This window comes from Lontra canadensis, unplaced genomic scaffold, assembly GCF_010015895.1.
Source record: "Lontra canadensis isolate GAN:19392208 unplaced genomic scaffold, GSC_riverotter_1.0 scaffold132, whole genome shotgun sequence".
NCBI lineage: Eukaryota > Metazoa > Chordata > Mammalia > Carnivora > Mustelidae > Lontra > Lontra canadensis.
In genome coordinates this window covers 136512-152203 of record NW_022631126.1, presented here as the reverse complement: position 1 = coordinate 152203, position 15692 = coordinate 136512, and the positions used below count along the sequence as shown (strand labels likewise).

General features: G+C 40.4%; 1 protein-coding gene across 2 annotated transcripts; it reads left to right on the top strand.

Moving 5' to 3' along the window:
- The first annotated feature begins 3496 nt into the window (after positions 1-3496).
- On the top strand, positions 3497-8904 carry AHSP (alpha hemoglobin stabilizing protein). 2 transcript variants are annotated; one of them, XM_032842697.1, is made up of 4 exons: positions 3497-3571; positions 8264-8342; positions 8542-8786; positions 8848-8904. In XM_032842697.1, exons 2-3 carry the CDS (start codon positions 8268-8270, stop codon positions 8743-8745), a joined length of 279 nt encoding a protein of 92 aa, XP_032698588.1. In that variant the 5' UTR covers positions 3497-3571; positions 8264-8267; the 3' UTR covers positions 8746-8786; positions 8848-8904. The 2 variants fall into 2 exon arrangements, with proteins under 2 accessions (XP_032698588.1, XP_032698587.1); XM_032842696.1 differs by lacking the exon at positions 3497-3571 and adding an exon at positions 7977-8094.
- The last annotated feature ends 6788 nt before the right edge of the window (positions 8905-15692 follow it).

Sequence of the window (15692 nt, the reverse complement as noted above, 5' to 3'; positions counted from 1 at the left end):
GGATCCTTAGGACATCTGAGGAATGAGAAAATCAAGGGATTGCAGTTAATAGTCTCAGAAAATAAGAAATAGGCAAGAAGTTCTTGTGTGTTTATTGGTGGAAAGGGTCCATGAAACTGGGGTAAGAGTCTAAAGAGATTGTTTCTCTCTCTCCCAACTTATACCCCCGCTTTGTCCCCCTAACTCATCCCTTTTTCTCTTTCCCTCTCTCCCTTTCTCCTTCCATCTAGTGTAATGTACTGATTCCAAAGTAGAAATTTGACCAAAGCGCCCTTTATTTTATCCGAAAATAAAACATCCTGGTTTCTTAGCCTGGCTTTCTTGGACTCCCACAGTCTGACTCCCTGGTTTAAACTTCTGATTCTCTCAAACTATCACCTTCTCTTAGACCTCAGCCTGGAACACCCTTCTACCCCGCCTCACCTTATCTGAGACCTACACAGAGTCTCTCTGATGCTAAGATAGACCTGGGTCACTTCATTATTATTTTTTTTAAGTTTTGAGTTTTGTGTTAGAGTGAAAAATTGAAGGGTTACAAATGTGTAATACTTTATTTATTTATTTATTTATTTATTTATGTTTTTATTTAAATTTCAGTTAGTTAACATAAAGTGTAATATTAGTTTCAGGTATACAATTCAGTGATTCAACACTTCCATACAACACCCAGTGCCCATCACAACAAGGGCACTGCTTAATCCCCATCACCTACGTCACCATCCCCCTACCCACCTCTCCTCTGGTAACAATCAGTTTGTTCGCTATAGTTCAGAGTCTGTTTCTTGGTTTGCCTCTCTATATCCTATTTTTCTCCTATGCTCATTTCTTTTGTTTCTGAAGTTCCACATATAAGTGAAACCATATGGCATTTGTTTTTCTCTGACTGATTTATTTCACTTAGCCTAATACTCTAGCTTCATCCATGTAGTTGCAGATGGCAAGATTTCATTCTTTTTAATGGCTGAGTAATATTCTACTGTGTGTGTTTTATGTATAATATATAAAAATTAATAAATATGTATATATATATTGCATCTTCTTTATCCATTCATCGGTCAATAAACACTTGGACTGTTTCCATAGTTTTTGGCTATTGGAGATAATGCTGCTTTAAATATTGGGGTGCATGTATCCTTTTAATTAGTAGTTTTGTATTCTTTGGGTAAATACCTAGTGGTGCAATTGCTGGATCATAGGATAGTTCTATTTAGAACTTTTTGAGGAAACTTCATACTAACAAATATGTAATATTTTAAATGTTAGTCTCTGAAAGCATTGGACTCTGAAGCCAACCTGTACAAATGAATTCCATCAGAGGTCCTTAGTTTGAACCCACGTTCTTTCACTTAGTATCTGTGAGATCTTGGGCAAGTTTCCTATCTTTCCGTTCTTATTTCTTGACATATAAAATGGCAATGATACTAGAACTACAACAGTAGGTTTGGATTGAGGGTTAAATGAGTCACATGTGTAAAGCTTTTAAATTATGTTTGGCACACAGGGCATGCTTTTTAAGTGTTGACCATTATTTGGAGTTAATGTCAAGTATTCAAATATGGGATTTTTTGCTCCATATGAGGCAAATGGCCCTTATGACTAGCAGCACCATATAAGTTATTATCCAGATCAGAATTTGTGAGCATCTCATTAGAGGTGGCACTTTTTAAAAAATTATTTTTATTAACATGTAATGTATTATTTGCTCCAGGGGTACAGGTCTGTGAATCATCAGGCTTACACATTTCACAGCACTCACCATAGCACATACCCTCCCCAGTGTCCATAACCCAGCCACGCTATCTCTACCCCTCCACCCCCCAGCAACCCTCAGTTTGTTTTGTGAGATTGAGAGTCTGTTATGGTTTGTCTCCCTCCCTCCCATCTTGTTTCATTTCTTCCTTCCCTATCCCTCACAACCACCTGCCCCACCTCTCAAATTCCTCATATCAGAGAGATCATATAATTGTCTTTCTCTGATTGACTTATTTCCCTCAGCATAATACCCTCTAGTTCCATCCAAGTTGTTGTAAATGGCAAGATTTCATTTCTTTTGATGGCTGCATAGTATTCCATTGTATATCTGTACCACTTCTTTATCCATTCATCTGTTGATGGACATCTCAGTTCTTTCCATAGTTTGGCTATTGCAGACATTCTGTTGTAAACATTCAGGTGCATGTGCCCCTTTGGATCACTACATTTGTATCTTTAAGGTAAATACCCAGGAGTGTGATTACTGGGTCATAGGGCAACTCTATTTTTAACTTTTTGAGGAACCTTCATGCTGTTTTCCAGAGTGGCTGCACCAGCTTGCATTCCCACCAGCAGTGTAGGAGGGTTCCCCTTTCTCTGCATCCTCGTCAACATCTGTTATTTCCTGACTGTTAATTTCAGCCATTCCGAGTGGTGTGAGGTGGTATCATTGTGGTCTTGATTTGTATTTCCCTGATGCCAAGTGATGTGGAGCACTTTTTCATGTGTCTGTTGGCCATCTGGATGTCTTCTTTGCAGAAATGTCTGTTCATGTCCTCTGCCCATTTCTTGAGTGGATTATTTATTCTTTGGGTGTTGAGTTTGAGAAGTTCTTTATAGATTTTGGATACTAGCCTTTTATCTGATATGTCATTTGCAAATATCTTCTCCCATTCTGTCAGTTGTCTTTTGATTTTGTTGACTGTTTCCTTTGCTGTGCAAAAGCTTTTGATCTTGATGAAGTCCCAAGTTCAGTTTTGCCCTTGCTTCCCTTGCCTTTAGTGATGTTTCTAGGAAGAAGTTGCTGTGGCTGAGGTCGAAGAGGATGCTACCTGTGTTCTCTAGAGGAGGCACTTTTAACTATTACATTGGGGAAACAGCCTGGAGCTGTTCTGGGCAAATTTGTATATATTATCACACTAATTCTGAACCTCTCAGCTTTACTGCCCACCACTAATTATCCACATTGGTTTCACCTGCTCAGAGACCATGGCAGCTCTTGTTCACTGTAGCACTTCTTTAGCCCTTAGCATATGCTTTCTGGAGCCAGTTTATATTTGCTTTTATTTGGTACCTATGTCCTGTCTTTCCAACTGAACTATAAGTGAGGACAAGGACTCGTCATGCACTTCTTTCAGAAGTGTCCAGATCAATGGCTTGACAAAGAGATGTGTGATGGTTCCCCTTTTCCTATCCCCGTGAAACCTCTTGGTAGTCTGCATTCAACAGTATACCAAACACTGGACAGAATATTCCAAGCTGCTTGTCTCCTTGACTTTACCCTCATTGATCCCCACACTTCCACTCCTGTCCCCTTACAGTCCACTCTCCATGAACTTTAAAGATCCTCTGTTTAAACTTCAGTGGCTTCCTATTACTTTTGTGGAAGGAGTTTTTTCCTCACACTTGGAAATGAAACACAAACTTCTTGTCATGGCCCAGAAAGCTCTGTAGATTGGATCTTGCCCTATCTCTCAGATGTTGCCCTTACCATTCATCCTTTTATTCCTCCCACTAGAACATAAACTCCGGGGAGACAGGAATTTTGTCTTTGGCACTGAATATATTCCTAGTGCCCTGTTCCAGTTCCTGGTGCAAGGTAGGTTCCAAATATCAATTTGTGGAATGAATGAATTTATTTTCTCAATAGCCCTTGTAAATAGTTACTATTTTTTCCCTTCTTTGCAAACAAGGAAACTGAAACTTATGTATGTGAAGTGACTTCACCAAGGCCACAGAGCTGAAAAGTGGAAAAAGCATTCATTTATTTATTCATTCAACAAATATTTAGTGAACAGATGCTAGGCCTAGTTCTTCTAGGCACTGAGGTAGGATTCAAATTTGTGGCTAATGATTTTAGGACAACACCATCTTCTTTCTACCTTTTAAATTTTGTATTCTTTGCAAGAATTATAAAAATAATAGAAGGGTGCATTCTTTCTGTGAAATAATTCAATCAATAATATAGATAGATAAGATCAAGTTCTCCCTTGACATTTATTCCTTTTTCCATTTCCCAACAAATATTAGTCAGTCCCCAGAAGTGAACATTGTTTACTATTCTAGACACACAGATACCCGGAGAAAGAGAGAGAGAGAGAGAGAGAGAGAGAGACAGTGTTTTATGTTTAATCCCTACTCCTACAGGGTAGTCTGCTCTAACTATGGTTCAGTTAACATTATCTTAAAGATTTTTTTAAAGGTATTTGTCAGAGAGAGAGAGAGTGAGAGAGAGCGCACAAGCAGGGGGAGCAGCAGGCAGAGGGAGAAAAAGTTTCACTACTGAGCAAGGAGCCCAATGTGGGGCTTGATCCCAGGACACTAGGATCATGACCTGAGTCAAAGGCAGGTGCTTAACTGACTGAGCCACTCAGGCATCCCTTTTTAACAGTATCTTCAATATCTTTTCATATCAGTACATAAATATCTACCTCATTTATTTTAATAACTGCATGTCATGCCACAGTATGAATGTGCCATTATTTCTTTAATGACTTCCCATATTAATGAGTGTTTGAGTTTTTCTGCCTTTTCATTATTACAAATAATTTCATTATTATTATGGCAAATTCCTTGTACAGGCCTTTCTGTGCATTGAATATGAATAATTCTTTAAAATAGAGTTCGAAGCAGAATCATTGGGTTGAAGCATATATATATATTTTAATTTGAACAAGTACTGCCAAATATCCTTCTAAAAAACTTTACCAATTTACACTCCTGCTAACAGTGCATGAAACTGCTTGTCATAATCAGGATATATCAATTTCTGTTGTCCAAAAAATTTCCCTTGGGCAGCTTTGCATTTTAATCACCACTCGTGTTTGGATCTGCTTTCTGTCACTATAGATTATTTTTGCCTATTAGAGAATTTCATAGATATAGAATTATATTGTATATAATATTTCATGTCTGGCTTCTTTTTTAAAAAAAATCAATTTTGGTGTAGTTAACATACAATGTTATATTAAGTTTCAGCTGTACAAAATAGTGACTCAATAATTCCGTATACTACTCAGTGCTCATCAGGATAAATGTACTCTTAATTCCCTTCACCTGTTTCAGTCCCTCTACCTCACCACTTCATGTCTTTTTTATTTCCCTGTTTCTTCCTCTTAATTGTATGTCTGCCTTCTTTCGCTCATCCTAATTATTCTGAGATCCATCCATGTTGTCATGAATACCATTAGACTGTTCCTTTTTACTGCTGAGTAGTATATAATTGAGTGAATATACCACAATCTGTATATCTATTCAGTGGTTATTGGACATTTGGGTTTTTCCCATTTTTTAATTATTATGAATAATAATGTGAACATTTGTATTTGCATGCAAGTATTTTTGTAGATATGTATGTTCATTTCTCAAGGACTCTACCTAAGGGCGAAATTGATGGGTCATGTGGTAAGTGTATTTTGAACTTTATAAAAAAATTGCCAGGTTGTTTTCCAAAGTGGTTGGAAGTCCCACTTTTACAGTCTCACTAGCACTGTATCATAATTCTATTCATCCCATATACTCATCAAAATTTAATCTGTCTTTTTAAAATTTTAGTCATTGTAGTGGCCATGTAGTGGTATCACCCTGTAGCTCTAATCTGTATTTCCCTAAAAAGTAATAATGTTGAATGTCTTTGCATATGCTTATTGGCTATTTGTGTATCTTCTTTTTGAAATGTCTTTATTAGTCTTTCAGCAATTTAGAAGACTAGATTGTCTTATTATCTATAAGGGTTTGTCATAAATTCTGTATCCATGTTCCTTGTCAGGTTGTATTACAATTTTTTCTCCTAGTGGTAACAAATATTTTCTACCCTCGATAAATGAAAACATGTTCATGCAAAAGTCTGTACACAAATATTTATAGAAGCTCTATTCATGCTTGCCTCAAACTGCAAATAATCCAGATGTCCTTCAGGGGATGAATAAACAAACTATAGTGTATGCATGTGATGTATACTCAGCAATGAAAAAGAACAACTTACTGCTACTTGCAACAACTTGCATGAACTTTAAGGGCATTATTCTCAGTGAAAGAAACCACTCTCAAATTTATATACTGTATAATTCCATTATAGGACATCCTCAAAAACACTAAATTGTTGTGATAGGGAAGAGACCAGTGGTTGGCAAGGTTTAGGTATGGGAGTGGGGGTCATCACAAGGGGTAGCATAGAGGAGTTTTAGGGGTGATAGAAATATTTTATGTCATAATTGTGGTAGTGGTTATATGAATCTATGTAATAAAATTCAGGAATGTACACAAAGGGAAATCAATTTTGTTGTATGTTAATTAAGAACATGTTATAAACAAAAAAAATCAACAAAGCCTGTATAAGTATGTAGGTACCTATGAATGTTGGTTTTTCAATGGAGAAAGATGTGGCAGGAAATTAATATATCTTCAATACTGGCTACTTTGTTGGAGGAGGAAACAAAAATGACCAACTTTTTCAGTGTACATTTTTGTATTGTTTTGAAACAATTGTTTCAAAACACTTACTTCAATTAGCATTTAGTGATTTCAAAATTTGAAAAACATCTACTAAAATGGATATTAGGAAAATATTAAAAAAGAAAGAAGTATTTCTGCTTATTTAAATACCTGATGATATGGTAGAGAATAAGAAAAATGTGTTTCTATTCTTTTTTTAAAAAAATTTTGTTTAATTTATTTATTTTAGAGAGAGAAAGAGTGAGTGAGAGTGGGGGGAGGGGCAGAGGGAGAGAATCTTTTTTTTATTTTTAAAAATTTTTAAAATTTTTAAATTACTTTTCAGTGTACTAGAATTCATTGTTTATGCACCACACCCAGGGCTCCGTGCAATACGTGCCCTCCACAATACCCACCACCAGGCTGGCCCAACTTCCCACCCCCTGCTCCTTCAAAACCCTCAGATTGTTTTTCAGAGTCCATAGTCTCTCATGGTTCATCTCTCCCTCCAATTTCCCTCAACTCAGAAGGAGAGAATCTTAAGCAGATTTCCTGCTGAGTATGAAGCCCAATGGGGTACTCATCTCACAACCCTGAGAACATGACCTGAAGCCAAGAGCTGGACACTCAACCAACTAAACCACCTAGGCGTCCCAAATGTGTCTCCTTTCTTATGGGGCACAGCCTGGTAGAGTCCAGTTCTCCACATCCTACAAGTGTCTCATTCACAAAATGTGGCTTCTATTAGTCTCTGCCCAATAGAATTTTTTTATAAGGATAAATACCTTAATACATACTTGAAACACTGCCTGACACACATGATTAATGTAGCTGCTATAATATATCATCTATGAATTGGAGAATAATTGCCATGGAAATATATATATATATTTATTTATATATTTTTAATATATATTTTATATTTATATTTATATAATGGAATATTATTCAGCCATAAAAGAGAATGAAATCTTGCCATTTGCGACATGGATGGAGCTAGAGAATATAAGTGGAATGAAGCAAATAAGTCAGTCAGAGAAAGATACTATATGCTCTCACTCATATGAGGAATTTAGGAAAGAAAACAAACAAGCATGGGAAAGAGAGACAGAGACAGAGAAGAGAGGGAGAGAGGCCAGCCAACAAACAGACTCTTGACTATTGAGAACAAACTGATGGTTACCAGAGGGAAAGTGGGTAGGGGGATGGGTGAAACAGGTGATGGGGATTATGCACTTGGCATGATGAGCACAGGGTGACATATGGAATTGTGGAATCCCTACATTGTACACCTGAAACTAATATAACACTGCATGTTAAGTATACTGGAGTTAAAATGAAAAGAAGTGTCTGCCATGTAACAGGGAGTCAGTTAATATTAGTTTTGTTGGCCTGAACTTTAGTTTTGGAGCGCGGGTACTGCAATGTGGGGTAGATGGCAAGGATCTGTCCTGGGTTTGGTTTTCTGGGTCTCCCCACTTATCTGTCTTTCTTGGCCTATCGTTTAACTTCAGGGAAACGTCTCCCTCCGTCTCATCCCCTGGTTAACTTATCACCCTCCTTCAGGACCTAGATGCAGGGCGTTTCCCTCTTAGGCAGATACTTGACTCCTTGCCTACATTTAGTTCAGTATGCCTACATACTCTGGAAAGTGTGGGTGAGACATACATAGCACTGGTGGACCTGCAGGTGAGCCAGCCTGGAAGAAATGTGATCTCAGAGCAGGGCATGATTTGAAAGGTGTTGGAGAGGTGGTCCTGCAAGGCACCAGAGATCTTTAAGGGGAGTGAGGGAATTGGGGGGAAATACCCAATAATGAGGAAAAAGGAAACTTAAATTCTATTTTTCTCTAACTTAGGCAGATGGCTCTTCTTCAGGCCAATAAGGATCTCATTTCTACAGGAAAGAAGGAATTTAATGTTCTGCTGAATCAGCAGGTAAGCCCAGGCACTGTCTCAAAGGACAGGCAGAGACTCTTGGCAGATGGGTGAGGGGAGAGAAGGGAGAATAATTTAGAGCTGGGAGAGCAATGGTGCAGTTGATGGAAATCAGAGAAAGGAGGATGTTGGAGTTTGTGAGTTATTTCTGAATCACACTGGTGACTACATTCTCCCTTGCTATCCCCTCACTCTGCAGGTCTTCCCTAATCCTCCTATACCTGAAGAAGCCATGGTGACTATGGTGGATGACTGGGTGAACTTCTACATCAACTATTACAGGAAGCAGATGGTAGGGGAGGAGCAAGAGCAGGAGAGGGCTCTACAGGAACTTGAGCAAGAGCTAAGAATTCTGTCTGCCCCTTTCCTGATCAAGTATAGGACATTCTTGAAGTCCTTTTGAGCACCTAAATCACTCACTGCCTTTCTCCTAGCCCAAATACCCAGGCCTGCATCTCTAAGAAACCCTTAAATCCTGCCTCTGTGTTCTTCAAGTGCTCGGGCTCTGCTCCTTCGTGGTGTTATTCTACCCTGACACCTCAATAAAGACCAAATTGTTTTGCTGGTCTTCCTGGCTCTTCTGTTCTTTTTCAGTTGCTGGTCCCTGACTTGTGGAGGCAGCTGGTTCCTTTTCCATTAGCTCTGCTTCCTAGATAGACTCTCGGGTGTTTAATTTTTTTGGAGCGGAGGTTAGCAGCCTTAAGTAGCCACTGGGAAGTATTAAAATAGTCTAAAGGAGAGGCCAGACAGGCAGGGACTAAAGAGAAAGTGCTGCAGGGAGGAATCATTAAAAAAAGAAGAAGGAAAGGAAATAAAAAATCTTTCTAGAAATTGTGGCCATGTGGAATTCTTGTCTAGAAGAAAGTTGTTGAAGACTTCCAGTCTTGTTCACCCTATGCTAGGTAGAATCAAGAGGCCACTGACCTCAATTTTCCAATTCCTTGCCCTTAGCCCCAGCTTGAACAAAGTTCTAGGAACTCATGGCTCTAATATTACAGAATACCTCCCTGCGGCATTGTTGTGATTTAGAGTTGGAAAGGATCTTGGGAACCATTCAATACATCCCTTATTTTTCAGGTAGGAAAACCTTTGGCTCTATAATCCTCAGCCTCAGCTCTCAGGTTTGAGAAGCAGAGATTCCTTCCTGCCTCTGAGGCTCCAACCATTTCACATTGTTCCCTGGCTTAGACTTCTTTTCTCTTCAGCCTCTAAACCCTGTAAACCTCTTCATTGTGAAGAGCCTCAGAGGTGCCCAGCACCAGTGAGCAGGGGAGGAGGGATAGAGGTGGGAAGGGGCAGGAAGAGCTAGTGTAGGGGGTTGGGCACACAAATCAGAGGCTGGCCAAAGCCTGTGCTGGTGGGCTGGCAGGAGGAGAGCAAGGAACACTCCCTGTCATTTCCTGTTTTCTCTTCAGCCAGAAAGATTTGGTGGTGAGAGGGGTTGTTTTCTCATTCCAATCTCTAGCAAGTCTTCCCTTCAGATCTGTGCACTCTTACCTCCGACTTTGGATTTGGTTTGGGGGCCTCATTACTCTAGTTCAGGTGATGTGGGAAACAAAGGCAGAAGAAAAATTATGATATTTCCTTACTACCTACAGCCCATTGACAAGTCCTTAAAACAGAGAGAGTGGCATTCCCCTAGGCATTCAACTGCCTCGATGTTGACACTTTGAGAGGGGCAAAAGGGAATTCTAGCCCTATCCCCTCCTTCCCCCATCCTGTAAGTCTACATTAACATATAAAATTCCTTTAGAAATTTCCTGTGTCTCTAAATCCCTGAAGATACATGTTGGCAGTCTTCCTCCAAGCATATGGCCCACCAATATGCATCTGAAGGGTGTCATGACTGAGGTTTTATTAGCTGGTAATAAATGACTTTCCCCCAACATTAGCTAGCTCCCTCAAGGTCCTGGAAACCTTGCTTCCAAAATTCCTTATAGACTTGTGCTATCCCCAAACCCCTCCCAACTTGAAAGCATATAATGGGCCACTTCTGACCCCATTGCAGTTCTTTCTGACCACGGGTCCTGTCCCTGTGCTTTAATAAAATCACTTTTTTTGCACCAAAGTTGTCTCAAGAATTCTTTCTCTGCTGTCAGCTTTGAACCCTAACATTGTCCTTCCAACATCACAGGGTCCAAAGGGAACAAGCCCAGTACCTGCAGCCATCCTTCCAAACTTAGGGTGTAAGGATGTCAGGACCCATCAAGGGAGTTGAAGGCATCCTGGGAATCAGGTGGTGAGCACCTCTGAGGTGAGGTTGGTGGTCCAGGTGGAGGCCAGGTCCTTCCCACTCAGGAAATTTCAGCCTGTTAATGGGATCCAGGGCCTGATCAGTTGGGGTTGGGACAGTGGTCATACCATCATCACCTTTGCAGAAAGACCTGCACTACTGTGCATCAGTGGAGGAGAGATACTGAGGAGCCATATGAAAAAAGTATTAGATTTACTCTGTTGCTGTATGAAGATGAAAATAATGGTCAGAAGCCATTTTGGCTCAATTAATGATGATAAATTTTCCATAAATAAACTCTCTAACTGCGGGGGTTGCTAGCTAGCCATTTCTCAAATGCTCAAAGGATGATGGTCAATTATCAGGTATGCTATGGTGGAATGGGTAATTCAACATTTAAATTCTATTCCAATAATTCCATAAGCTTGAAATTTAGAAGTTGCAAATCCTTTTTTTATTTTTTAAGGACAGAAACCTGTTAAAACTGCATTGCATGTTCTTACATTCCTATCACCTTAGCATCTGGTTGTAAATTTAAGGCATAAAATTTGGAATGACTTTTCAGAGCTGTAAATCATCAGGATCTGATGGTGCATAATAATACAATTAAGATTACTGGGCCAATGAGTATCCCAAATCCATTACTATTCCTGCAGAAAAATGAAACAAAATTAACAAGAAAAATAATGTTTCTTTTGCTTTGACAGCATTACATGAATTAATGGTGGAAGTAAGATTATAAACAGAAGAATGAAATATTACGGCAATAACCCTGCTTTTATCCTAACCCTAACATTGACCTTGATCCTGGGGCTGCCTGAAATTTAACCCCACCTTTAATATCACCTGACCCAGGGGATGGCTTTGAACTTTAACTTCACACTTAACCTCACCCTGACCCTGACTCCCAGTCGTACTTGACCTTGGTCCTGACCATGAAAGACACCCTTACTCTCCCAAATATCCCTGATCCTCATGCTAACCTCTCTCATTTTATTTTTTCCGGACCTTATTTATTTATTTATTTTTTAAAAGATTTTATTTATTTATTTGACAGAGATCACAAGTAGGCAGAGAGGCAGGCAGAGAGAGAGAGAGGAGGAAGCAGGCTCCCTGCTGAGCAGAGAGCCCAATGTGGGGATTGATCCCAGGACCCTGGGACCATGACCTGAGCCAAAGGCAGAGGCTTTAACCCACTGAGCCACCCAGGCACCGCAGGACTTTATTTATTTGAGAGACAGAAAGCGTGCACAAGGAGGCAGAGCAGGCAGAGGGAGAGGGAGAAGCAGGCTCCCCATATAGCAGAAAGTTGGATGTTGTTCTTGATCCCAGGACCCTGCCCTCACATTGATCCTGATGCTTAAATAAGCCCTGAAATTACCTGACCCTAATTTTCACCCTGATTCTGACCCTGACTCTCAACTTGGATCTTGTTTTTATCCTTACCCTGCAATACGTACCCTGAAATTGAACTTCATGATGACCTTACCCTAACCATGACATGACTCTAAACTCTCAATATGTTGCTGACCCTGTGACCATGACCATGACCTTCACAGACCTTTAACTAAGGCTCTGGCATTCATGCCGACTTTGATTCTGAACTCAACACTGAACTTGACCTTCACCTGACCCTCATCAACCTGACACTGATGTGTTGATTTTGATCCTGAAGCTGATCCTGACACTATTACCACCAAGACCCTGACACTGACCTTAACTATCAAACTTTCCTGATGTTGACTTTCACCCAGACACTGACCCTGTCCCTTGACCTGATCCTTTCCCTTACTTGAACCTGCCTCTCACCAAGACCCTGACTATGAACATGAAATAGACTCAACCCCACTAAATCCATATACTCATTAATCCTGACCATGACATTCATCCTCTCTCTGATCCTATCACCAAGAATCATGTTTATACTGACACTCACCAAATACTGACTTTGAAACTCAGGCTTAGCTGTCTCAGACCCTCATCTTCAACTTCACTGTACACCTGAACCATTTTCTTCAATTTCACCATATACCTGACTTTTATTCCACCTTCAACCTAAATCTAAGCCAATACTGATATTCAAATTTACTCTGAGACCTTCACACTCCCCCTAACACTGACCCCCAGGCTGATCATTACTCTGAAACTCGTAATCAACCTGACCATCTTGATCCTGACCCTGAATTGAACTCTGAATCTAACCCTCACTCTGTCTTTGAACCTTATCTTCCCACTCTCCGTGCCCATGACTTTCAACTGACTTTGACCCTGATGTGATCCCAACAATGACTCTACACTCCCCATCCCTCAAAATTTAAACCGAGTTTAGTCTTTGACCAGAAACTAATATTGACCCTGATTCTGGTTACTCTGACTCTAGATTGGTATACTGACCAGGCACTAACTCTGAAGTAGACTTTTACTCTGACACACATAATCACATGACCCTAAACCTTACTTTGACTCATGCCTGACCCTGTGTTTGACTTAGATTCTGACCCTCACTTCATACACTACATGACTCTGATCCTCACCTTGACTCTGAACTGCTTCCTCAAACTCACTGTGACTATATCATTGACTTGAAGTTTTTATTTTTATTTATTTATTTGACAGAGAGAGACACAGTGAAAGAGGGAACACAAGCAGGGGAAGTGGGAGAGGGTGAAGCACGCTTCCAGCTGAGTAGGGAGCCTGATGCAGGGCTCAATCCCAGGACCCTGGGATCACAACTCAAGCTGAATGCCTAACCTGAGCCGGTGCCTAACGACTGAGCCACCCAAGCACCTCTATAACATTGACTTGATATTCAAACTAATGTTGACTGGGCTTGTGACTTTCTTATGATCCTTACCATACTCTGATGCTAATCCTACTGTAACCTTCACCATATCCCTGAATTTCACACTGACACTGAACCTCTATGTCTCTCTTACCCTTATTGGATGCTCATACTCATCTTGATCATCACATTTTTCATCACCATGACCATCACCATGACCCTCAGTTTGATCTAGATATTGATCATGACCATGATTCTAACCCTGAGGTATATACTCACTGTCGCCTTGACTCTGACTCTCATTTTGACACTACCTCTATTCTACACCCAAACCTTACTCTGATGCTCACTCTTACATTATGTCTGATCATGACACTCACCCTGACTCTGATCCTAATTCTCATTTAGAAGCTCTAGGTCATGTTTACCCTGACCCTCACTTTCACCTTTACTTTCAATTTCATCTGTATTCTGATTTTGAAGCTATCCCTACGCTAGCATTCAATTTGACTCTCTACCCTGTCCCTGAATCTAACCTCACTTGACCCTTACTTGACCCTGACTCTGATGTTCATACTCCACTTACCCTGACTTGACCATGACCTCCCTGACCCTGATCTCACCCTGACTCTACAATGACCCTTACACATACCTTCATGATGTCCATGAAAGAGTCTTGAATCTGAAACTCATGCTGGACCTGAACCAGACCATCAGACTGATCCTGACATTCATCCTTCCTCACCCAGACCTGGCTGGCACTGCAACCTGATTCTTATGCTGAAACTGACCCTGACTCTCATCCTGAGCATGACTCTGAATATTTGCCTCATATTCCTGACTTCTCATCTTCACTTTGACACCAACTACCATTCTGATCCTCACAGTGACTCTCAACCTGACCTTGAGCATGACCCTTACTTTGAACATGATCCAGCAATTTGTTTTGGCCTTCACCCTGAGCTTGACACTGATCTTCACCCTTAAACTTACCTGATTCTGACCTTCCTCCTGACAGTGAACCTGACATCATACTCTGAATCATACCTTGATCCTTACTCTAGAAATAACTGTTTATAAACCTTACCATGTTCCTGAACCTGACCCTAATGTGATCATCACCCTCATACTTACCTTTATCTTACACTCTGAACTTCACATAATCTGTTAACTAAAACCTCACCTTGACATACAAATGACCCTGATTTTCACTATGTCCATGAATATAACTCTGACCCTGATCATTAACCTCATCCTCACCAAGATATGGTAATTCATGTTGACCATTACCCTGACTCAGATCCTAACTATGAATTTTAGCTTCATTTTATTCATACTTTAAACCCAACCTTCACCGTCACTCTCACCCTGACACAATTCTGACCCTTATCATGAACCTGACCTTGACCTGACACTTCCCGTAATTCAATTCTGACACTAACTTCACCCAGAATCCACTGACTCTGACAATGACCAAATCTCTGACACTGATACTCACCATGATTGGACCCCAGTGCTCACTCTGCTACCAACTCACATTCTCATCCATACTTATATAGGAATCCCTCACATTGACCATGACACTGACACTGACTCTCAAGTTGACCCTTACAATGACAATATATCAGAATCGGACCCTGATCCTGCTTCTGACCCTCCTCCTTACCCTGAACTTTACTTGACACTCACTCTGTCCCCCATACTCTTCCATACCCTTACCATGATGAAATGCTGACCTTTATTGTGACCATCGCCCTGATTCTGATCCTGAAGCTCATCCTGACATTGATTCTAATTTTCATCTTCACCCTGATCTTAAAACTGTACCTCACACTGACCATGACAATGACTATCATCCTGACCTTTATTATCACTCCACCTTGATTCTGACCATAACAATCATGCTGGATCTTAAACTTGGTCCTTACCTAAGTACTATCTGATTCTTGTCTTCACCTTTAAACTTCAAGGTGACTTTCAACCAGACCAGGACCTTGAGCATCACCCTGACCCTGACTCTTACTCTGATCTCTGAGTCTGATTATCCTCTTCCTACTTAATTTGTCCTTGATCTACCCTCACCTTGATTTTAACCCTGACCTTTACTCCCAATTTTATACTCACCATGACCTTTACCCTGGCTGGGACTTTGACTCTGACTCTGAATCCTACCCTGAACCTGACTTACATGTGGCTTCTATCCTTACCTATGCTGACCCTGATTATTTGAACCTTGTTCTGAACCTGACTTTTGCCCTGGTGCTACACGTACTCTGACCTTTACTCTCACCATGGCCTTCAATCTGAATATAACCATAAGAACCTGGCCCTGAAC